At 41.3% G+C, this 25,363-nt stretch overlaps 1 protein-coding gene across 1 annotated transcript in view; it reads right to left on the bottom strand.

Annotated features, from left to right (window-relative positions):
• Positions 1-11,582: 11,582 nt before the first annotated feature.
• LOC100066257 (zinc finger protein 791-like) overlaps positions 11,583-25,363 on the bottom strand; it is a 43,505-nt gene continuing 29,724 nt past the window's right edge. The window contains 4 exon segments of the mRNA XM_070274067.1: positions 11,583-12,004; positions 12,006-13,254; positions 13,641-13,701; positions 14,157-14,283. Coding sequence (XP_070130168.1) covers positions 11,930-12,004; positions 12,006-13,254; positions 13,641-13,701; positions 14,157-14,283 — 1,512 coding nt within the window. The 3' untranslated portion in view covers positions 11,583-11,929.

Genomic DNA, 25,363 nt, shown 5'->3' with positions numbered 1-25,363 from the left:
GCAGAACATTCTGTTTGCAGAAAAGTCCAGCCAGTCTTGTGGATGCCTCGCATGCAAGAACAACCACATTTCATGCCAGGTCTCCTTCATATATATATTTAGACACAGAACTGGAGGGAGAAGGAAACATTAACCAGATAGAGGCCATAAACCTAATTCAACATCTTATCTGGGCAGGATTCCTTTCTGCTTGTCTCAAGAGGGACTGTGTGCTCCTCCATTAATTAACTGAAAAATATCTTGAAAGTTACCTGCAGGTGGTCACATTCTCTTACTATATCTAATTTTCCCAGGAGGTAGTGCCTCCCAAGCAGCCACCCAAAGGAGTGAAAACTGGAGGTTAAGAAAGGAAAAGGAATGAAGGGCAATTAGAAGCAGCACAGGTTTCAAAACTATGTGAGGGGCCAGCTGGTTATTCTTCACCAGGGGGTGACCCTGCACCCCTTGGCATTAATTGGTTGGACCCTGTCAAACAGCTGATCAAATGATGTAGCCACGGCTCCCAGCATTATATAAAAAGTTTACAGAGTGGCATGAACTCACCAGAACCCAGATCAGCAAAGGACAAGAACTAAGATGGTGGAGACACAATCGATTGGCAAACATGGGGAGAACGTTCAACCCACGTGGTAAACAAACTGGATTACGTGTCCAAGAAGCAGGGAATGGTTAAGCAAAGTGCAGTAATATATTCTATCTCTTGAATATTATCATTAAAATATATTTGTATAAAGACTGAAACATAACATGGGAAAACACCTATAATGTCATACTAAGTGAACAGAATATGCATGTCATATACATGTATATGGATATCATATGTATATCTAGTTTGATAACCATGTAAAAGTAAAACTCACCCATGGAGAAATGGCTGGGAAGATATCCACTAAAATATTAGCTCTGGTTATCTTTTTCTTTTTTTTGCTAATGATTGGCACCTGAGCTAACAAGTGTTGCCAATCTTTTTTTCCTTCTCCCCAAAATGCCCTCAGTACATAGTTGTATATTCTATTTGTGAGTCCCTCTGGCTGTGCTATGTAGGATGCCACCCCATCATGGCCTGAGTAGCAGCACCATGTCCACGCCCAGGATCTTAACTGGCTAAACCCTGGGCTGCAGAAGCGGAGGGCGTGAACTTAACCACTGAGCCATGGGGCTGGCCCTGACACTGGTTATCTTTGAGGCAGTGAAACTGGATAGTAGTAGGTCTTCTTATTTTACTGCATTTTCAAGTTTATCTTTACTGCTTATATTTATTACTTTTATAACATAAAATCTAGTTTACACTTTTCAAGCTAATGCTATATATGATATTGTTTATATTGATTATTTCATAATCTAGCATTACTTAATGCTCAATGAATAATTTAAAAAAACACTTGTGAGATATTTATCCCACACGTCTTTTTCCTTACTATCAAAGCAGTAATAGAAGCCTAAAAAAGAAATCAACATCCAAACAGCAAAACTAAGAAACTGAAACATGAGACATATAATGGGATATTCTAAATTTAGCAAATATGTCTTCAAAAATGAAAGTAGTTTAAAGAGCCCTTGGACAAATTGATTTTTTTGGAACTCTTGAAATGTTAAATAATTGGCAAAATCGAAATAAAAAAACAGACAAAATGAAAAATAAATCTCAAAAAGGATGGGGAAGCCATGGAATATCAGAAATTGGATACACACTTTAGGCAAATACGTCGCTAAGCAAAAAGTTTACGAGGAAAATTAGCTTTGTGTCAACAGACATGTTCCACGGCTGCTGAGTCCACAGCTTCATAAAAATGTAAGTGACAGACGACACTCCTTAGACAAGACTGACTGGTTCTTACCTACATGTGAAATTGCCATCGTCTTTTTCCAAAAACATTAATATTCTGACCTCATCAATATGTGAAAGTTTTGGGAAACGTGCCACTGTAAACTGTGGCTCAATTAATCAGGCCCTCCACAGCCTAGACAGGCCTCTTCCCGGGCTCAGGGATGCCCGTCATCAGACCCACTCACGCCAACCAGTGAGGCCACCACGCCCTCCCCTTCCTTTGCCCCAGGTCCCTTTGCACACAACCAGCTGACTTGGTTGGGAGAGAACCCATGTGACTCGTAAACAGTCAAGCAGGAGCTACTGGAAAGTTCTCTTTCTCATACAGCTAAACAATAGCATAATTAAGTCACAAGTGACATAAATCAGATCCACTAAATGCAAAAGGCCCAGTAGAGGGGCTGTAAAACTTCCTAAAAAGTCTTCCTAAAAATCCCAGCTCACAACCCAACCAACTAGGAACACTCAGCAGTTTTCACCGCACTTGCGCCTGTCCATTCCTACACAGGGTCATTCATTTTTAGGACCCCAGCCTCCCTTTCCTGTACCCCCCCTTGGCTGGGGTCTCCCTGATTAAGTCCTGTGGTTCTAGCTGAGCTATCTGTGTCCTATGGATTTAAACCGTGGCTGAAGATGGTTTAACACTATGCCACTGACCTTCTCTGGACACTGGATATTGAGAGATGGAAGGACTTGGTTCCTGCCCCTCACGGAGCTTCCAGCACATTGAGAAGAAAGACAGATATGTAAACCAATTGTTAAAATGCATGAAGTCACGGTTGTAATAACCACACACACCAGGGAGAGCACACCCAGAGTCAGGGAACATCCCAGGGGAGGCAGCACAAGAGCTGAGAGGAGGTGGTGAGGAGTTCATTCCTGACAGAGGGAGAAGCATGCACACTGGCATGACAATGTCGTGGGGACTTTATTTTGGGGACTTACAGATGATTGCAGTACTGTTGGAACACTGCTGTGCTGTCTAATCCGGCAGCCACATGTGGCTATTGCACACTCGAAATGGGGCTACTCTAAATTAGATGTGCTATAAATGTAAAACATACACGGGATTTCAAAGGTTTAGTATGAAAAGAGTGTAAAGTGTGTCAATTCTCAATAGTGATTACATGTTGGTACTATTTTGGATAGTATTGGGTAAATAAAATATTAAAATTAACTTCTATTTCTTTTTACCTTTTTATGTGACTACTGGAAAATTTTAAATTACATATGTGGCCCATATTAAATTTCTATTGGATAGCTCTGTTTACAAAATTCTAGGTTGAGAGTGTCAAAAAATTAAATAAAAAGAAAAATAAAATAAAGATGCTAGACATACAGCAGGAGGCAGATTGCTCAGGTCTTGACATCACACAGGGACAGTTGCTGGGACTCTGAGAAGGGAAGGGAGGCAGATCACCCTGGAGTCGGGGGAAGACAGACCAGGGCAGGGAGAAAAAGTAGAGGCAGGAAAACTCACAGAGGCAAAAATGAAACACTCAATGAGAGATCAACTTGCCTTCCAACCTCTAGCATCTGCTCTCAGGGTTCCTAGCCTTCTCTGTGCCACGGAGCCGGTGGCAGTCAGGGAAAGCCTGTGGACTCTCAGATAAACGTTTTCAAACAGGGAAAATAAAACACCCAGGATTACAAAGGAAAACAATGACTGGAACACAGGCATCATTTAAAAAGTTATACGATATGGCAATAGGTGCGCTTCTTATTGACATTTTAAATAAGAAGTGGCAGTGGGCCTAACAATTACTGTAATTTTGAAGGATTTATGAATACGAACGATATTTCCAGCGACAGCTGTCATGGCACCTGTGCTTCCACGAGTGGTGAGGCCATGGGTTTGCTAATCCTGCTGTGGTTTGTTGCCTACATTTACACTCATAGGGAATGCTAAATTTTAGTGAATGGTTAGTGAAATAAACGTAATTTTTCTGCACCCAAGTCACGAACCACCTTGAATTGTTAGGCTAAGAAGCCCTGGTAAGACGTTCCTGGGCATTCCTCACAGGTAAGTTGGGGGCCCTCTAAATGGGAACATGCAGAGAGTAACAGTCAGACGCTGTTTTACTTCTAGGACTTGTCTGTCCCCATCACCACGTCTACGACAGCACTTTAAGGCAGCAGACACAATGGCCCAGAAGATGTTTTAATGGAATATTGGGTTTCTTTGGGTTATGAGTAGAACCTAGGACCACAGAAACAGGCCCAGGAGACCCAGAGGGAAAACTGTCAGTTAGGGTTTTTCCTTAGTTCTCAGCTGAGTTCATTCCTGCATGGAGGAAAGTCTCTCACACGAAGCAATTTAGTTGAAAAACAAACAGCAAAAAGACAAATACTGTATGATTCCACCGACATGCGCTATCTACAGCAGTCAAATTCATAGAGACAAAGTAGAATGGTGGTTACTAGGGGCTGGGGGCGAGGGAAACGGAAGTTATTTAATGGCTATACAGTTTCAGATCTGCAAGCTGAAAAAGTTTTGTAGATCTGTTTCGCAACAACGTGAATATACTTACTACTGAAGTGTATGCTTAAAAATGGTTAAGATGGTACATTTTACATTACATGGGGTTTTTAAAATCACAATAAAAAAATGGTTGCAATTGCAAAACAAGCAAACCAAACGAGACACTGAGATCCTAATTCTGGTTCAACTTCTAATTGTCCCTGAGCAGGACAGCCTCAAAGGCAGACCTGCTGCACCCAGTACAGAGTTTCTTCAACCATGAAACACATATAAAGGGGCTGGCCCCAGCTGGAGGGGCAGAGCAAAATGGCAGGGTGAGCTGACCCGGGACTCTCTCCCCTCCAAAATACAACAAAGGAGTGGAAAAACTGACTTTGAGATAATAAATCTAATGCCAACACATTAGAGACCTACAATACCAAGAAGGCAGAGGACAGAAAACTTGCTGCTGGCCTCGGAGGAGTTGGAATGGGTAGGAGAGAACGTCGCTCCCTCCCCTAGAGTCTGCGATTGCTGCTGTGTGGGTCCGGGAAGGAGCAGGGGAGGGGCCGTGCGACCGGGGGATCATCCAGGACTCCTGCCACTGGTTTAGTAGAAACCGCTGACACGGGAAAGCTTCCATGCATGGGGACCCCATCAACCGAGGGCCTCGGGAGACCAGAGAACAGAACTGATCTGAATCCAGATCAGCACACGAGAAAAGTAGCCCCTCCCTCCCGGCAAAGCACACTGGGCACCGCCATGTTGTCTGAAGGCGGAGAGCTCAGAACATGTGGCTCTCTATCCCCATCTAGGGGCGACAGGCTGTAACTGCCACTGAATTCTACCACCATGTGAAAAAAACGCTAATCTACCATCCATCAATTTATAAAAGCCCCAGACCAGAAGGAAAACAATAAAAACATAGAATTAAGTCCTGAGGACTTGGAATTAGGTAAACTAAGTGAAAATGAGTTCAGAGTAGATATAATCAAAAAACTCAATGAGTTAGAAAGATAGAGGAACAAGCCAATAAGTTCAGGTGTTACTTCACAAAAGAGATTGAAATTATAAAGAAGAATCAGAATTCTAGAGATGAAAAACACAATGGAACAGATAAAACGGAATGTGGATTCCCTGAAGGCCCATGTAGACACCATAGAAGAGCATATTAACATAATTGAAGATAGACAGGCTGAATGGCTCCAGACAGAGGAAGAAAGAGAACTAAGAATTTAAAAAATTGAGGAAAATCTCCAAGAGATAGTGGATTCAATGAGGAGAAAAAATTTAAGGATCATTGGAGTTCCCGAGAACGTGGAAAAGGGAAATGGAGCAGAAAGTGTGCTTAATGAAATTATAGACGAGAACTTCCCAAATCTAGGGATTGACGGAGAAATGTGTGTAGAGGAGGCTTTCAGATCTCCTACATCTATCAATGTAAAAAGACCTACTGCAAGGCACATAGTAGTACAAATAGCAAAAATGAAAGACAAAGAATACTCAGGGAAGTAAGACGAAGAGAATAACCTACAAAGGAGCTCCTATCAGATTTTCAGTGGATTTCTCTACAGAAACCCTACAAGCTAGGAGAGAATGGAGTGACATATTCAAAGCTTTAAAAGATAAAAATCTTTAGCCAAGAATACTCTATCCAGCATGAATTTCCTTCAGATATAAGGGAGAAATTAAATGTTTTCCAGACAAACAAAAGTTAAGGGAATTTGTAACCAAAAGTCCTCCACTACAAGAAATCCTGAAGAAGCCTCTCATACCTGAAAAAAGAAAAAAGGGAGAAAGGGGTCACAAACCACAGAGTAGGGAGACAGATAAATAGAACCAGAACAAGATAGCAAATATTGAACTATAGCATTAGGAGAAAGGTAAGGAAACTACCAAAGCAAAGACGATCTTATCACTCTAACTACAAACTCATAACACGAGTTGGAATAAGAAATGAAAATAATAATTTATGAGGGGAAGAGCAAAGGGACTAAATCAGTCTAAGCCAAGTAAGTAAGAGACCACCAGAGAATAGACTATATTATGCACAAGATTCTAAATACAAACTTCGGGGTAGCCACTAAACTAAAAAACAGAACAGAGCCACAAAACATTAAGGAAAAATCTAAGAAACCCCACATAAGAAATTGCAGTAGTCAATGGGTAGGCTAAAGAACACAGGAAAAGAAACACAGGAAAACAAGATAATGAGTGACAGATTGACAGCATTAAGTCCACATGCATCAATAATCACTCTCAATGTAAATGGATTGAACTCTCCAATAAAAAGAGTGGCAAAACGGATTAAAGAACAAGATCCAACAATTTATTGCCTCCAGGAAACACACCTCAGCCCCAAGGACAAACACAGGCTCAGAGTGAAGGGGTGGAGGACAATACTTCAAGCTGCTAGCAAGCAAAAAAAGAAGCAAGTGTTGTGATTCTTATTTCAGACAAAGCAGATTTCAAAATAAGACAGGTAAAAACAGACACAGAGGGACAATATATAGTGATCAAAGGGACACTTCATCAAGAAGACATAACGCTTATAAATATGTATACACTCAACACAGGAGCACCAAATTTCATAAAGCAACTGTTAACAAACCTAAAAGAAGATATCAAAAATAACACAATAATAGTAGGGGACCTCAACACCCCGTTCATATGAATGGACAGATCATCCAGACAGAAAATCAACAAAGAAACAGTGGAGCTAAATGAAAAGCTAAAACAGTTGGACTTAATAGACATATATAGAACACTCCATCCAAAAACAGCAGAATACACATCTTCTCAAGTGCGCATGGAACATTCTCAAGGATAGACCATATGTTGGGAAACAAGGCAAGCCTCTACAAATTTAAAAAACTTGAAATAATAACAAGCATCTTCTCAGATCATAGTGCTATAAAGCTAGAAATTAATTACAAGAAAAAAGCTGAGAAAGGCACAAGGATATGGAGACTAAACAATATGCTATCAAACAAGCAATGGATCCTTGAAGAAATTAAATAAGAAATCAAAAAATACCTGGAGACAAATGAAAATGATAACATGCCATACCATCTCATATGGGATACAGCAAAAACTGTATTAAGAGGAAAATTCATTGCAATTCAGGCACATCTTAACAAACAAGAAAAATCCCAAATCAGCAATATTAAACTACAACTAAATGAATTAGAGAAAGAAGAACAAACAAAGCCCAAAGTCAGCAGGAGAGAAATAGTAAAAATCAGAGCAGAAATAAATGCTATTGAAACAAAAAAGGCAGTAGAAAGTATCAATGAAACAAAGAGCTGGTTCTTTGAGAAGATAAATAAAATTGCCAAACCCCTAGCCAGACTTACAAAGAAAAAAACAGAGAAAGCACAAATAAACAAAATCAGAAATGGAACAGGAGTAATAACAACGGACTCTGCAGAAATACAATGGCATATAAGAGAATACTATGAAAAACTATATGCCAGCAAACTGGATAACCTAGAGGAAATGGATAAATTCTTGGACTCCTACAATCACCCAAAGCTCACTCAAGAAGAAGCAGACAATTTGAACAGACCAATCACAATTAAACAGATTCAAACAGCCATCAAAAGCCTCCCAAAGAACAAAACCCCAGGACCAGACAGCTTCCCTGGGGAATTCTACCAAACTTTCAGACAGGAGTTAATACCTATCCTTTTGAAGGTATTCCAAAAATCTGGGGACGCTGGAACACTTCCTAACACACTCTACCAGGCCAACATCACGCTGATACCAAAGCCTGACAAGGACAGCACGAAAAAGCAGAACTACAGGCCAATATCGCTGATGAACATAGATGCAAAAATTCTATACTATTCATTGTCTAATAATTATATATAACACATAGATAAAATACTTTAAGTGCTCTCATGAGTTTTCACAAATTTTAGGAATACTGCCATCAAAAGATGAAAAACATCCATCACCTCAAAGGAACAATCCTCTGATGTCCATTTGAATGAAACCCCTCCAATTCCTAAGTTCATGCTTAAAAAGAAAAGGAAAACATCCCGTTCCCTTTGTTGTTTACACCTTGGAGCTGTTATTGCTCTTCCCCAATTTTCCACACCACATCTAAGCATATGGAAATGAAACCTGTGATCAGCTACCTGGGCTCCAGGGCTTCCTGGATCATTGAAAGTGAAGACTTCCAGCCACTCCTGTGATGAAAAGATGGTGAAAATTTCCCATTTCTCCTCTGATACTGAATTATGATATTACTAAAAATTACACTCTCTCTCTCCAGCTCACCTCAATTATTCCTTGGATGGTTGTCTCTAACCACCCAGAGATCTTTGTGCTGTTTCCATGGGGAGATCACAGTGGACTCACAGAGATGTGACTCTACTCATAGAACTCACTCAGGATGAGCTAGAACAGGGCAGGTGAAGGCAACTGTCTCTCTAAGTGGGAGGAACTCCATGGTTTACTGGGGTGTATGTTGCACACTCCAGTCTGTAGAGCAGCAAAACGAAAATGCCAAAAACGATAACATTTTAAATATTTGATGGTAATATAAAAATCCTCTCAAATGACATTAAAAACAAAAGACAATACAAACATCTGTGGCTTAGATCAATAGGAAGTCTCAAGTCCCAGATAATAATAATAATGACATCCTCGCTCACTCCTACACTCATGGAAAAGATATAAACACACCTCAGCCTATTAGCTCAATGCTATTTTGTACTTTTCTTCAAAGGCCTTCCTTCTATTCTATAAAACAAAGCTTCACTGCGTCCATCACTTCTGCTTTTCCACAAACATGGGGGCACAAGCACTGCCAGGAGTTGTCTGTCTCATGCTCTGTATCCAGATCCCACTGTCTCAGCTCTGCTACAGTGTGTACACTGACTCCACACTGCATGGCTTGTGAGGGACGCTGATGGTACCAGCAAGAGCACAGTCTCAGAGAAGGAAAGGCTTCAGAGTGGCACAGTGGTCCTATTTCCCTGGCTGGGTTTGCACTGTCTCACAATTTACCTAAACTCAAAGCCCTCAGCTGAGTCTAAAGAAGATATTGAAAGTATTATGTAGGATACCAAGAAGAGAATTTATGTACTTAAATGATGTACTTCACAGTAAAGTGTCTAATTCACCATAGGAAACACATTGGTGTTTTGACTGTAAGTAGGAAAGGCAAAGCTGTTCCACAGGACCAGGAGCTGGCTGCATCCACTGCAAGGCCAAGCCTTACCCTGCTGAAGAGAAAAGGGTCTGACAGCTTGTTTATTAAAAGTACACAGTTTCCAACACAGAACTAAAAGTATTTTGTGACCATAGAGGTAAAAATGGTAAAGGATAAAAGTCCAAAACATAAATGACTCTTTTCCTTCTTCTTACTAAAATGACTCACTGCAACTTCTTAAACAGTAACCTACCTTCACTACATTGTTTTTGCCTTCGAGAAAACAATGATTTGGTTCACAAAACAAAAGTTTACAAGAGACAGAACTAAGTTTATCTTCTGAAGTCATTCAATACAGAAAGTAACCTGCCTCCTTGAATTGCAGTCAAATCCACAAACACAGGTGAAAATCTTGTAAGAAGTCCTTTGAGCACTGTTACCACTACACGTCAAGGTCCTTTAGGTCTGTGGTCATTCTTACTAGACTTCCTGACACCCCTCTCTGACTGCAGGTGCAATCCTGCAGGTCACTGGAAGAGGGCACCGAAAAAAAAACATGATTGTTAGTTTTTGGGTTAAAAATGAATGAGAAATTATTTTCATGACAAAAATTGTAACTGTAAAAGAATAACAAATACAGTTTGCCTGATGAAGAAATCCCTGAATTGGTCCCACAGGATAAAACTGACTCAAAATGTATAATGATTAAATGAAGAACATTGCAAAGTATATCTGAAAATCCATAATCAAAAATGGATATTTATATAGTCTGTAAAAATGAAATCCACAATAATATTTATTAACATGGGATGGACTGGAACAGTTGATAAAATACATCAATGAAACAACTACAGAAGTGCTCATTTCTGAAACAGACGGACATAGTCTTATTGACGTACACTCAAACGTTACTGAGAACATATCGACGGAATGCATTCAAGCTACAAGTAACAGGAAACACACACAGTCTTCCCAGAACACGCAAGGTGATTGTTCTCACATGGAACTGGGTCAAGGCAGCCACTGCACAATGCAGCAGGGAAACAAACTCGCAGGTTCTTCTTTTGATGCCCCACTGGAGATGCCACGGTGAAACAGGAAAATGTGCTCACTAGCACTATTAACAGCAAAGGTGTTTCCTATACACATCAGACCTTATTCAGATATCATCTAGGGAAAAGGGCAATCAGAGAACACTCCCACCGCAAAGGTCTGAACTAGCTTTGTGGTGGACACAAGAGGCCTTACAGAAAGACCCTAAGTCGAATGGATCTTTGATGTGAAACTGGTAGAAAATGCATCTCTACCAAAATGGAAATCAACTAGTTATTGCTGGTTTTCAAGATACTGTTGACAAGAAGAGCAAAGAATCCAGAAAAAGGGATGGGAGGTGGTGTCCTTAAAGCTCCTACATAACTGTCTCCCTCCCTGTGTGGTGGTTCGAAAATCGGCCTAAGGCCCTGTGTGCTTCTGCCTTCCAGATCTCATGCAAGTGAGGCCATTGGGGAATTCCAACACAGAACATAAAGGGGATGGATTCTTAAAGATCTAGCTCTTCAGATTACCCTCACTGACATGATGCAGTACAGGGGTGATGTGTCCAGCTCTAGATTTTGTTGCCCTGCCACAGGCCTCTACTTAATTCAAAGTCCATTCACCAAATACCATTCAGAAGGAAGGACAAACTGCAAAGGCCCAAATAGGAAAATAAGAATTCACAGGAAGTACATTCTTGGATGAACTCGCCAAACATAAATTTTTTTCCACCTGTTTAATAGTACAGAAAATAAAAACAGGCTCCTCTACCCACCACCCCCAAAAGGAGGTGTCTGTAAAAAATGTACAATATGTACAATGAATTAGGCACATGCAGGAACTGTAAATACAAGGCAAGTGACAAAATCATGACACATACAAACTGTCATTTTTCAATGGCTCCCTAACAGAACAATTAAAACATTATGAAAAAACTAAAGATAAAATATAATTAACTGATTCAAGAGAAAAGCACTACCTATGAATGTTATGTACTATTTATGAAAGATGACCAGCAGAATCATCTCAACTCAATATTCATTTCTGAAGTAATTAATAGAAATCCACAGTCCAATGTTGCACTTTAAGATAGAGGCTTGATCAATACAACATATTTATTACGTTTATAACAACACTGTCATGCTGACAGTTTTTAGAAGCTCATATACAAATTTCCATGAAGCTTCCTCACATGACTTACATTTACATTTCTTTTTGGTGGGAGTTTGACATAGAAGGATGTAGACCAACTGATGTCTTTCTCATGCTATTTACATTCAACATGTTTTTGTCAAATGAGTCCTCTCATGCCTTTAAGAAGAACTGGGATGACAAAAGTCTTTCCCAAATTGTTTATATCTATCTGTTTTTTCCTCTCGTGTGCATTTCTACATATCCTCAAAAGGTTGTATGAGCAATAAAGCCTGTCTCACTTTCCACACATTCATGAGTCTTTCTCCCCACTGTGACTTCTTTCATGGACTCGAAGAGAACGGGAAGCATTAAAGAATTTATTGCATATTTTTACATTCATACATTTTCTCTCCAGTGTGCGTTCTTATATGTTTTGAAAGATAACTGGAAGACGTGAATGCTTTACCACATTTTTCACATTCGTAGGGTTTCCCTCCAGTGTGAGTTCTTTCATGTGTTGAGAGATGATTGGTAGAAATGAAGGCTTTACCACATATTTTACATTTAAAGGGCTTCTGTCCAGTGTGGGTTCTTTCATGTATTTGAAGATAACTGGAAGAAGTGAATGCTTTACCGCATTTTTTACATTCATAGGGTTTCACTCCTGTGTGACTTCTTTCATGTTTTGAAAGAGAAGCGGAATAACTGAAGGTTTTACCACATATTTTACATGCAAAGGGTTTCTCTCCAGTGTGAGTTCTTTCATGAACTCGAAGATAAGTGGAAGAAATGAATGCTTTGCTGCATTTCTTACATTCATATGGTTTCTCTCCGGTGTGAACTCTTCCATGTATTTGAAAAGAACTGGAAGAACTGAAAGCTTTACCACATTTTTTACATTCATAGGGTTTCCTTTCAGTATGAGTTCTTTTATGTGTTGAAAGATGACTGCTACAACTGAACGCCTTACTACATATTTTACATTCAAACGGTTTCTCTCCAGTGTGAGTTCTTTCATGGACTCGTAGCGAACTGGAAGAAATGAATGCTTTACTGCACTTCTTGCATTCATATGGTTTCTCTCCAGTATGAATTCTTTCATGTATTTGAAGATAACTGGAAGAAGTGAAGGCTTTACCACATTGTTTACATTCGTAGGGGTTCCCTCCAGTGTGAGTTCTTTCATGGACTCGAAGATAACTGGAAGAAGTGAATGCTTTACTGCATTGTTTACATTCATAGGGTTTCTCTCCCGTATGAATTCTTTGATGTCTTTGAAGAGAATTGGAATAAGTGAATGCTTTACTGCATTGTTTACATTCATAGTGCTTCTCCCCAGTATGAGTTCTTTCACGTGGTTGAAGTAAAGTGAGATAAGTGAAGGCTTTCCCACATTCCTTACATTTATATGGCTTCTCTCCATATTTTTGACAGTCATATGTTTTATGTTCAGTGTGACATCTAATGTGCATTTTAAGGGATGAATGATGCGTGAAGACTCTTCCACATGCACTGCATCCCCATGGTTTAGCTCCTGTAGTTTTCTTGTTCAGACTGAGATTTGCAAGAAGGCTGACGTTTTCTCCACATTGACTACCCTCTTCACTTTCACAGAGTCTCCCTACCATATGCTTTCTGTACAAATGAGAAGCACATTGTTAGTGATTTCTTTATGAATGATTTCATATTTCTTATGTTTATTATGATTTATAGGAAACGTTTATGTTTTCTTCCCTGTGAATTCTCTGCAATTAAATATACTGAGTTTTTCGCAAGAAGACTTCCCCCTTGTTATTATCCAAACAGTGATATTCATAGACAGGGTTCACTAATACTATTTCTGAGTGAAATATTCTGCAAAAAGTGAACCTCTACATCACATTTCAGAAAGTATACTTGGTGAAAATTTTGTAAGAATGCCTAAATTTGAAGCAAGTGTTATTTGTTTGCTTTTTTTTAAAGAAATTTCTTAACATACAAGGATTCTCACATAAGATAGAGATTTCTATTGCACCACTCACCGTAGTTTTCTCCCCTGGTCTTTGCACTGATCTTTAACATCATGATCTTCCCACGTTATTCCTAAAATACAGACAAAGAAAGTTTATTCCAAATATTAGAAATTAAAGAAAAGTTTGTGCATTCTAAGTATTTGATAATCTATGGCCATTTCTACTTTATTTACTAACAACCTCCCCTTTCCACCTTCTACATCTTACAACACTCTTTTTTTTTTTTTTTGAGGAAGATTAGCTCTGGGCTAACATCTGCCACCAATACTTCTCTTTTTGCTGAGGAAGACTGCCCCTGAGCTAAAATCCGTACCAATCTCCCTCTACTTTGTTAGTGGGATGCCTGCCACAGCATGGCTTGCCAAGTGGTGCCAGGTCTGCATGTGAGATCTGAATCCTGGGCAATGAAAGCACAATGTGTGAACTTAACTGCCATGTCACCAGGCCAGTCTCTTAGAACACTCTTGATGGGCAAGCAGCACTTCTTCTCTCATTGATGCAGTGAAGGAATTTCCTCGCTCTTACCTACTGAGGCCAGGATCCTGAAGGTTTCCCACATCACATCTCTGTAGAGTCTCCTCTGTGAAGGATCCAGTAAAGCCCACTCCTCTGGGGTGAAGTTCACAGCCACATCCTCAATGGCCACTGAGTCCTGAAACACCACAAATGTGTGTAGAGTAGGATACATGAGCCTGACAGCACTGGGGATCTATACGCCAATTCTAGGAAGGTCACATGGGATTCTGTTATCTCCAAACATTCATTCTATGTTGTGATTATCACAAACTTGCTTTTTACTGTACACACTTGCCCATCAATATAACAATATTATGAACTCATGGAAATATTTACACAGTTTTACTGTGATGACATTACATCCTATATCTCTCTAATGACAAGTTCCAGAACAGGCTGGGAAATGACAGAAATGGTATAAAATGAAACAACTATTATTGTTGTGGACCAATTATTCCTCATAAGAAAAGTTCTTTCATCTTCTTCCATATTACCCACCGGTTATGGCACTCCATGAGGCAGAAGGTGAAATCTATGGAATGTTTCAGTGAATAGAAACATAGTGAACAACTGGTAGCTTTTTGGTCTGGTCCCATCACCAAACTGAGAGTCCAGGAGGCCTGTGAAAATCACATTTTGACCAAGCCAAGCTGCCCACACTGTCCTAAACTACTCCAGGCCATTACAGGTAACCAGATCTAGCTGGCTGAATGGAAATCCTCTTGTGCTGAAACACTGCTTTTAACTTGTGATATATTGATCATGGACTCAGTTCTACCTTTCTCATGCTGTATGATTGGATGGGGCTGGAATTATTATGAACTGAGAACTCAGGCACAAAGAAGCAGCCATGAAAATTTAGACCAGAATATCCCTATACTCATGGGCCTCAAAGCTACTTGTCACCATTTTTAGAACACACTCTGAGAAAATAACGTGCCATAAGAGCTCTTTCTGGTCCAATGCTAACAGTGTACCCTGAGCTTCACTCCCCTTGAGGGGTAGGTTACAAGCTGCAGATTTGGGCTGGCCCTGTGGTCTAGTGGTTAAGTTTGCACACTCCACTTTAGACATGGCACTGCTTGTTAGGCAATGCTGAGGCAGCGGCCCACATAGCAAAACCAGAGGTACTCAAAACTACAATATACAACTATGTACTGGGGGGATTGGGGGAGAAAAAGCAGGGAGAAAAAAAAAGATCGGCAACAGTTGTTAGCTCAGGTGTCAATCTTAAAAAAGTAAAAAAAGAGAGCTGCAGATTGCAAGGGAGTTCCTTGAAGTCCACAATGGTTTGATGTTAAATTTGCCCATGATCATAAAATACATGAAGGATTTAACAGTGGTTTCCTCCAAAACAACATAAAATTTCCTTTGTCCAACTTCAAGAGGAAGCGTTTCCTGACCAGCCACTGTGGATGATGCCCTGCTGACTTCTGATCCTGTGCCTAAGGAGCTTAGAAGCTGTCGTTGTTGATCTCACAAGAAGAAAATGAACAAACTTGAAATGAACAACCCTTCTTAGATCCAGGAGAGACTTGAGGTCACAGGACAACCCAGAGTATCCAAACTGGGAAAGACGAAAAAAGAGATGGCATTTTGAAATATGCCCCACATGTTCTGTTCTTAATAAGGCCTATACTAAAAAAAAAAAAAAAATCTCTTTCACCATAGTCTAATGCAAGAGCAAAAACAACAAAAAAGACAGAACACAATTTCCATGAAGCCTAGGACAGCCTCTTTAAGGGAAGGTTTAAAACCCACATAATGGGAAAACCTGAAGGAAAAGAGAGGCAGAGAGAGACAGAGGAAGACGTGAAGTAGTAATGACCAAAATACTGTAAAATTAATGACAGACAGCACACTGTAGGGGAGGAAGACATTTCCTCTTCCCAAATGTGGGTTCGTCTGGCCAGAGAACGAATTAAATTCGCATGAGACAGAATAGCAAGTGAAAATTAAACAAAGCTTTATTAGGAACCATGGCCCGGGGCCTTTCTTCCCAAAGGAAGAAAGGGCACCAAAGAAGTGGGGTGCACAGAGTGGTTATATACCCCCCAAATGGGGTGTTTCACATGTGATTGAAATGTCCCTCCCACAAGAGTCACAAGATTGCCCTGTCAGCACAGCCCTTGATGGACACAGCAGGTAGTGGTCTGCTGTCTTGGTGGGCGTAGCAGGAGGCAAGGTGATTGTCTGGAGCTGGGTGGTCACAGGTGAGTGCAGCAATCAGTTCCCAGCCTAAGGAAAGATGCTTAATCCTTAAGAAATGCCACCATTGGGAGGGGGAGGGAAGTTAGTTACAGGAGGTTCCAGACAAGCACAATAAAATGCAGATTTAAGTCCTTGCCTTTGGTATTGATTAAGAGTTTCTAGAGAGAAGGTCATCTCCTTTCTTCTTCCTGGTACAGAGAGGGAGGCACCTTTACAGATAGAGATTTACCTTACAAATGTAAATGTGTCCTAAGGAAGGGCAAGTTCCATTCCTCCTTCCCTGTCCCACTTTATCAAAAGCAATCAGCCTCAAATAATCCTGATGCCAAAGAGACATATCTTGGGGTGGCCATTTCCAGGTCCCCACAACACTGTTCATCCAGGAAGCTCACAGAACACCAAACACGATAAGTACAAAAGTGCACATCCAAGGGTATCACACTGAAACTAGAGAAAAATCACAGACAGAGAATGTGCTGAATAGTGCCAGAGAAGAAACACACCTTCGACAGAAAGAAACAAAGATTTGAATTAAACCGGACCACTTCTCAAAAACCATGCAGCAAGAGCAGAGGAGACTGAAAGACTTAAAGTGTTGAAAATAAAAGCCACTTTCCTAGAATTCAGTCAAGCAAAATTATCCTTCAGTACAAAGAAGAAATAAGGACTTTCTGAGACAAAATGAGGAAATTTGTCCCGAGTACACATACGTTGAATGAAGTTGTTCAAATGTTTATCAGAAAGAATGTAAATGATAAAGGTAGGGGATTAGAAGAAGAAAAAAGGAGGGGAAGTATCTTTTGTTTCTTATAATTAATACCACAGATGATACTTTGTTTAAACTAATGTCAGCAACAATGTAGTTGGTGATGAGAAGCTTACGGAGAAGTGAAATAAATGACAGCAATGTGACAAGACACAGGGAAAGGAAAATTGGGGACAGTGTGTTAAGAGGTACTTGCACATGGTGAAGTGGCACAGTGTTACTTGGCGGGGGGGGTTAGTTGTAAATGTATGATGAAAATTCAAGGGCAACCACTAAAATGTTTCTTTTTAAAAATGCGTAACAGATATGATAGAGGATAAAAAAAAGAATTACAGTAAATGCTCAATTTTAGCCAGAGAAGGTGGCAAAAAGACAAAAACAAACAAGCGTAAAAATGGAGAAAGTAAAAATTTTCATAAATATTAATACAAGTGAATCAATAACCACTTTAATCATCAATGGTGTCATTGTAACTGAAAGTCACAGTTATAGATTTGGGAAAATACCATTATGGGGGACTGCCCCGTGGCCAAGTGGTTAAGTTCACGCACTCTGTTTCAGCAGCCCAGGGCTCGGTTCCTGGGCGCGGACATGGCACCGCTCATCAGGCCATGTTGAAGCGGCATCTCACGTACCACAACTAGAAGCACCCACAACTAAAAGATACAACTATATACTGGGGGCATTTGGGGAGAAAAAGCAGAAAAACAAACAAAAAAAGACTGGCAACAGTTGTTAGCTCAGGTGGCAATCTAGAAAGGAAAAAAAAAAAAAACGATTGACAACAGATGTTACCTCCGGCACCAATCTTTAAAAAGAACAACCAAAAATAGACCATTATATATTGTCTGCAAGAAACCCACTCTAAGTATAAAGTCACAGACAAATGAAGGGTAAAGGGATGGAGAAAAACAGACCATGCCAAGACACTCCAAAGGAAGCTGCCAGAGGAACAGACATCATAGACAATGCAGATTTCAAACTGAGGAAGATGCAGAGATAGAGGGGCAGTAGGTACTGATAAAGGGGCCTATTCTCTGAGAAAGCACAGCAACGCTGCATGTGTACCTGCCTAACAACAGAGAGGCAACACACCTTCAGGGAGGAACTGACCGAATTCAGGAGAAAGAGACAAATCCAGTACCAAAGCTGTAGAAGTCAACACCCCCTCATCGGGAATTAGACATTTCAGTAGGCAGTGGGCTGGCCCCGTGGCTGAGAGGTTAAGTTCACGCGCTCCACTGCAGGCGGCCCAGTGTTTCGTTGGTTCGAATCCAGGGCACGGACATGGCACTGCTCATCAAACCACACTGAGGCAGTGTCCCACATGCCACAACTAGAAGGACCCACAACTAAGAATATACAACTATGTACCGGGGGCTTTGGGGAGAAAAAAGAAAAAAATAAAATCTTTAGAGAAATTTCAGTAGGCAGGAAGTGAGGAAGGACAGAGGTGCAATGAACAGCACTGCAAAACAGCTGGGTTTCGCTGTAATCTGCAGAATACTTCACAGAACAGCAGAATATACATTCTTCTCAGGTTCACATGGAACATTCACCAAAACAAACCACAACCTGGGACATAAAGCACACCTTAACAAACTCGAAAGAACAGAAATCATACAAAATAGTCTCTCACAGCACACAGGCATTCTTCTAGAAGTCAATTTACCAGCAATAGTTGGAAAACCCTCTCATGTGTGGTGACCCACAAATACACTTCTAAACTACAGAGTATCAAACTAGAAGTCTCAAGAAAAATGAAAACTTATTTTGAGTTAAAAAGCTGAAAACACAACACAGCAAAGGTTCTTGGATGTAGCGAAAGCAGTATCCAGGGGAAAGTTTATGCCATCAAACAAATACACTGGAAAAATCAACGATCGCTAATCACTAATGCAAGCATGTACCTTAGCAAAGCATAAAAAGAAGAGCAAGTTAAACCCACAGCAAGCACAGTAAAAGAAATAATAAAATAAGAAATGAAATGAACGTCATTGTGGGAAATCAATGGAGAAAATAAGAAGAAAAAAGCTGCTTGTTTCTCAAGACCAAAAAAATGGTAAATATCTAGTCAAGATAACAAAGAGAAGGGGGAAGACAGAAATAACTTATACCAAAAAGGAAAGGAGGGGGAAGGAATATAAACTAAGAATTGAGAAAATGCAACATCCATTTATGATAAACTAGTAATAGAGGGGAACCTCCACTTCTTGAGAAAGAACACCTTCACAAATCCTGTAGCTGAATTCATGGTGCTTGTTCCATATGATATGACCGTCTCTATGCAACAACTGGAAGAACTCACAATGACAGAAACGACTCCTGGGATTAATGAGAGCACAGCAAGTTTGCAGGATGTGTGAGTCGACTGCTTTCCTTCTAGACCGACACGAATAGAGTCAACTGAGCTTTCACAAAGAAGGGAAGGAGATTCAAATGAAAAAGAAGGTATTTTAAAAAACAGTGGTTGAAATAATGGATACCCACGTGCAAATACACACGCACAAAACAAACACAGACATAGGCCTTACACTTTTCATGAAAATTAAGTCAAAACACGTCACACATCTGAATGTAAAATGCCAAAGGAATAAACTCCTACAAGAGAACACAGAAGAAAATCTGGATGACCTTGTGTCTATTGATGAATTTTCACATAGAAAACCAAAAGGCAAGGTTCAGAAAATGAGAAATATTACATAATTAAAACGAAAAATTCCTCCTCTGAGAAAGATGGTGTAAAGAGAAGAGCAACACAATTCAGAGTAAGAGAAAACCTCTGTAAAATACTGTTGGATAAATGACGGCTATCTGAAATATGCAAAGAATTCTTAAACCTTAATAGAGGAAAAACAAGCAATTAAACAATGGGCCAAAGATCTGCAGACAGCTCACCGAAGAAGAGATCTAGACGGGAAATAAGCAAAATGAAACATGCTCCACATCAAATGTCATTAGGAAATTGCAAAGAAAACAACAATGGGGATCACTAAACACTTACTAAATGGGTTAAAAGTCAACATATTAAAAACAGCAAATATTGGTGAAGATGGAAAGCCACAGAGAATCCTAGTTCATCACGGGTGGAAACGGGATTGGGAACACCCACACTGGAAGACAGGAACCTCCTTTCAGAATAAAATACACCGTCACTACATAGAGTAAGAGCCAGCAATCACGATCCGTGTAATTTTCCCAAATGAGCTGAAACCTTATGTTCGCACAAAACCTACATAAGAATGTGCTTCTTTTGTTTGTTTTTTTGAGGAAGATTAGCCCTGAGCTCCTCCTCTTTTTGCTGAGGACGACTGGCCCTGAGCTAACATCCATGCCCATCTTCTTCTACTTTATACGTGGGACGCCTGCCACAGCATGACTTGCCAAGTGGTGCCATGTCCGCACCCAGAATCTGAACCAGCAAACCCTGGGCCGCCAAGAGGCACAACATAAACACTTAACCGCTGTACCACCGAGCCAGCCCATAAGAATGTTTATAAGCACTTTATTCATAAATGGCAATAGTTAGAATTTTCAACAAGATGTCCTTTAAGTATCAAACAGTCAATCAGTGGTGCATCCAAACAATGAAACACCTTCCAATGATAAAAAGAAGTGAGGTATCAAGCCATGAAAACACATCGAGGCACCTTAGAAGTCTATTACTAAGTAAAGAAGCCAATGTGACAAGGCTATGTAGTGTATGATTCCAAGTACGTGACATTCTGGAAAAGACAAAAGTATGAGCCAGTAGAAAGATCTTTACTTGTCAAGGATTTGGAGGTTGAAGGGAGGGATGAATCAACAGGTGGAGCACAGAGGAGTTTCAGGGAAGCGAAACTACACTCCATGATACAGAAATGATGGGGACACGTCAGTACACATTTGCCAAACCCCACACAGTGTGTAACATACAGAGTCAATGCTAATGTGCACCGTGCACTGTAATGCATCCATATGGGCTTGGAAATTCTAAGAAGTGTGCCACAGTGATAGCAAATGTGAAAGAGTGCAAACTGTGTGGATGCAGAGAGAAGGGTTATGCAGAAATTCTAAATTCTAATCGATTTTTCTGTAAACTTAAAACCGCTGTCTTTTTTACAAAATCATGAAGACAGACTCGCTACAATTCAGCCCTTTTTTACTGAAACAAGACAGTTCTCATTCAACTGACTTCAAGTTTTTTTTTTTTCAAGATTGGTCCTGAGCCAATATCTGTTGCCAATCTTTTCTTCTTCTTCTCCCAAAAGCCCCCAATACATGGTTGTATATTCTAGTCGTAGGTCCTTCTAGTTGTGCCATGACTTCAACTGATCTCAGGAAGCCAGGCTGTGCTCTAGGAGCCTGAGACCCACAGGGGAGGGGAAACTTCCATCAAATGCCTTGCTGGGGAGCACAGCACTGGATCCTCTGAGAAGTGCCATGGTCACTATCAGGAGTAGCAGAACCCCAAGGTGGATGACGAGTGTCCTGGTGTTGTAGACCTATTAGTGTACATACAAGTGTGACTCTGACTTCTATTTTGGGGATCTCTGAGTCAAGAGGTTTCCAGAGTTCTTTTCCCACAAAGGTGCAAGACAACTGGTTGCTTTATAGAGTTCAAGTGCCTGGGCTTAAGTTGGTTGGAACCAATCCCTTTGCTCTGACAAAGTCAGACTGGGGTGTTGTCACTATAACCCAGAAGGTCAGGGTCTTTGTCGCAATAGACTCTCTGTTGCAGTAGCAGAGTGACTTAGGGGCCCTGGGGAGCCCTCTGGAATCTTGCTTCCTACTGGCTGAACTTTCCTGTCCCTTCTTTCTCTCTGAAATAATTGCTCTTGAAGGAGTGACCATCGGATGGGCTCAGCTCAGTGACAGGGTATAATCATCCTCATAACCGCAGACTCCCCCTAATGTCAAGGTGACTCCAGCCTCAGTCTCACCTTCAACACACACACAGATGCCACCCAAGACACTGACAGAAGATCACATTAAGGAGGGCCTGATTCCCAGACTCCTGCTCTCAGAGGACAGGAATTCCCAAAACTGACAACCTGGAGTCCTCTGCAGTTACAACCAGGCTTGATGGGGTCAACAGTGCAACACAGGGCAGCACAGTGCCCAGGAGGAGCTGCCCAGCAAGCAGCAGCCCACAGTGCAAGAGCCTCCAGGCTTTCTCATCAGCCTGTCCAGGTAAGAAGGCCCAGGGAAAAAGGGAGGGCAAGGCTTAAGTGTTCAGTCATCAAACATCATCAGTATCAAACCCTGGCCACTCGTTACAAGAACAAACACGGGTGAGAAAAATAGGCAGTCACACTGGCTTCTTTTTCTATAAAGAAACACTAACAGCATGGTGAAGCAGTGATCAAAACTGGTCATGTAGGGAGGCTGGAGTCAGAGCAGAGGAGTGGGGCAGGACGTGCAGGCAGGGAGTCGCCTTAAGTCACTTTGCTCTCAGGAATTCTTTTTTTCCTGAGGAAGAGTGTCCCTGAGCTAACATCTGTGCCCATCTTTCTTGTATTTTGTATGTGGGATGCTGCCACAGCATGGCTTGATGAGTGCTGTGGACGTCAACACCCGGGATCTTCAACCTGTGAACCCAGGGCTGCTGAAGCAGAGTCTGTGCACCCAACCACCACACTACCAGGCCAGCCCCAGTCTTAGGAAAGTTTTAACCTTCTCATTCATTATTTATTGAAAATAAGGAGAAAAATGTTTATACTCCTTATTTTCCTATTGATCATTATTTTTAATTAACTTTTGATATTTAAAATTAATTTAATTTTAACTTGTCTACAGAGAAACCACTCCCAGGTTTAATCCTTTAAACACTAATAACCCTCGTACACTGCTGGTGGGGGTGCAGGCTGTGCAGCCACTGTGGAAAGCAGTATGGATTTCCTGTATGGATGTACCAGGTGAGCCAGCTGGTCCACTGCTGGGTGTTTATCCCGGGAACTTGAAAAGACAAATGCATCAAGATACCTGCACCCCTGTGTTCACTGCTGCGTTATTCATGGTGGCCGGGACTTGGAGGTGACCTAGATGCCCTTCGAGGGACAAAAGGATAAGGAAGATGTGGTGTGTGTACTCAGTGGAGTGCTGCTCTGCCATGAGAAATGAAGGGACAACAGGGATGGACCTTCAGGGTGGCAGTCAGAGGGGCAGGGTCAAGTGCCATATGATCTCACTCATAAGGAGAAGACGAAAACAACACACACCCGGCAACAGAGATTGGATTGGTGGTTGTGGGGTAGGGGGTGAGGGGAGTGACTGGGCACACGTGTGGTGATGGATTATAATTAGTCTTTGGGGGGTGAACATGATATAATCTACACAGAATGCAAAATATATTATGATGTACACAGAAAAAAATAAACATATATATGGAAAAATAAATTTTTAAAAATTTAAAAAACACTAAACCATAAACATTAAAAAAAATTACAAACCTTTTTTTAAAGATTGCCACCTGAGCTAACAACTATTGGCAATCTTCTCTTTTTTCTGCTTTTTCTCCCCAAGTTCCCCCAGTACATAGTTGTATATTTTAGTTGTGGGTCCTTCTAGTTGTGGCGTGTGGGACATCGCCTCAGTGTGGCCTGAGGAGCAGTGCCATGTCCTCACCCAGGATCCCAACCAGCAAAACCCTGGGCTGCCAAAGCGGAGCGTATTAACTGAACCACTCAGCCACGGGGCCAGCCCAACAAAACCCTTTCTAAGTAAAAGGACAAGGGCATTATCGTTTGTCCCTCCACTATATGTCACACTGGGGATATTTTCAGGAACGAGTAGCATATTATAACACATTGGGGTGTACAATTAAGCCCTGTGATGAACTAGGAATTCCAAACATTTACATAAGCTTTGACCTGTTTCCTCTTATCAATGGAAACAGAAATTCAAGGGCTTTTCCTTCACCTCCATTAAAGTAGGAATTCATCTGCCAGGGTTTACAGAGTTCACGGACCTCCCCGCCTTCCAAGGACACTGGGCCTGGGCCCTACATGAAGGAATGTGTCTGGGCTCGGGGCCAAAGGTGGCCACTTCGGCCCTGACTCTAAGGCACAAGTTACAAAGAATATGTCCTGCGCCATGTTCCTTGTCTGGGCTGCCCACCCCGACAGGCACCTGATGGGACTTTAGAAACATCTCATCCATGGGAACAAAAAAGAGAGAAGCACCCCATCCATGGAAACAAGAAGAAATGACTCAAAGTATCCGAATGTCTGAAACCCGAGTTGGAACCCAGAGAAACCCTAGGATAAAGGGAGTCCCAGGCACAGAACGACTGGGAGTGTCACTGAGGAAACGACACTTTGCCTCAGACGCGGACAATCGGCATCCCACCCGCCGTGCAAACTGTTTGGACTTCCCAGCTGACTGTGGTGTGGATGGTGTGAGTACCGGTTTGTTGTTTCCCTGTATCCCTGCTCCCTCGTCCTGTTTCCCTTTATCAATAAACTTTGATTGCTTAAACAACCAAGTAGCCTGGGCGGTACCTGTCGTTACTTGCCCTTTGGGGCTGCAGGCAACAATTTTGGCGCTGTGAGCAGGATCCACATTTACGGCCTTCTTGTTTAAGAAATCAAAGACCACCGAAGCTCCTATTGAGGTCCCGGGATGGGAGCACCCTCAGTTTTCTGCATTAGCCCAGGAATGGAGTAGTAGATCAGGACTGTGTGAGGCATGGAATAATAAGCTCCCTATGTGGGAGACTATTCACATAATGAATGCAGTGCAGACCATAAAAGGAAAAGCTGATGTTGGTTTCTTGGCTAGAAGAGGATGGTGTTTCTCGGCTGGCTACGGTGCAGTGCCAGAATCAAGTGTTGGGAGATCAGGCTAGGAGCTACCAGCACGTTGCTGAAAAGGCAGCTGTGCATGTGGCAAGATATAAATACTGCCACCACTGGGGGCAGGTGAATGTAAAAAAGGTTCATATGGCAACTGCATCAGCACGCCCTGATTGGGACCCTAATACCCTGGTGTTTGGTATGCTGTGATTGATTTGGCAAATGCTTTCTTTTCTATACCCATTCTTAACACAGTTCAGTCCTAATTTGCTTTTACTGGCTGGGACAGCAATATACGTTCACCAGATTGCCTCAAAGATAGATACACAGTCCCACTATCTGTCATAGGAAGGGGGAGGAAACACTGTCCCACATGTCAATAGATTTAACTACACAGCTAATCCATTATATTGATGACATCTTAATTCAGGGATTAAATCAGGAACGGGTAAATCGTGCTTTAC

Source organism: Equus caballus, chromosome 7, assembly GCF_041296265.1.
Source record: "Equus caballus isolate H_3958 breed thoroughbred chromosome 7, TB-T2T, whole genome shotgun sequence".
Lineage (NCBI taxonomy): Eukaryota > Metazoa > Chordata > Mammalia > Perissodactyla > Equidae > Equus > Equus caballus.
The sequence above is the reverse complement of the archived record's forward strand: the minus strand, read 5'-3'. Positions and strand labels throughout refer to the sequence as shown.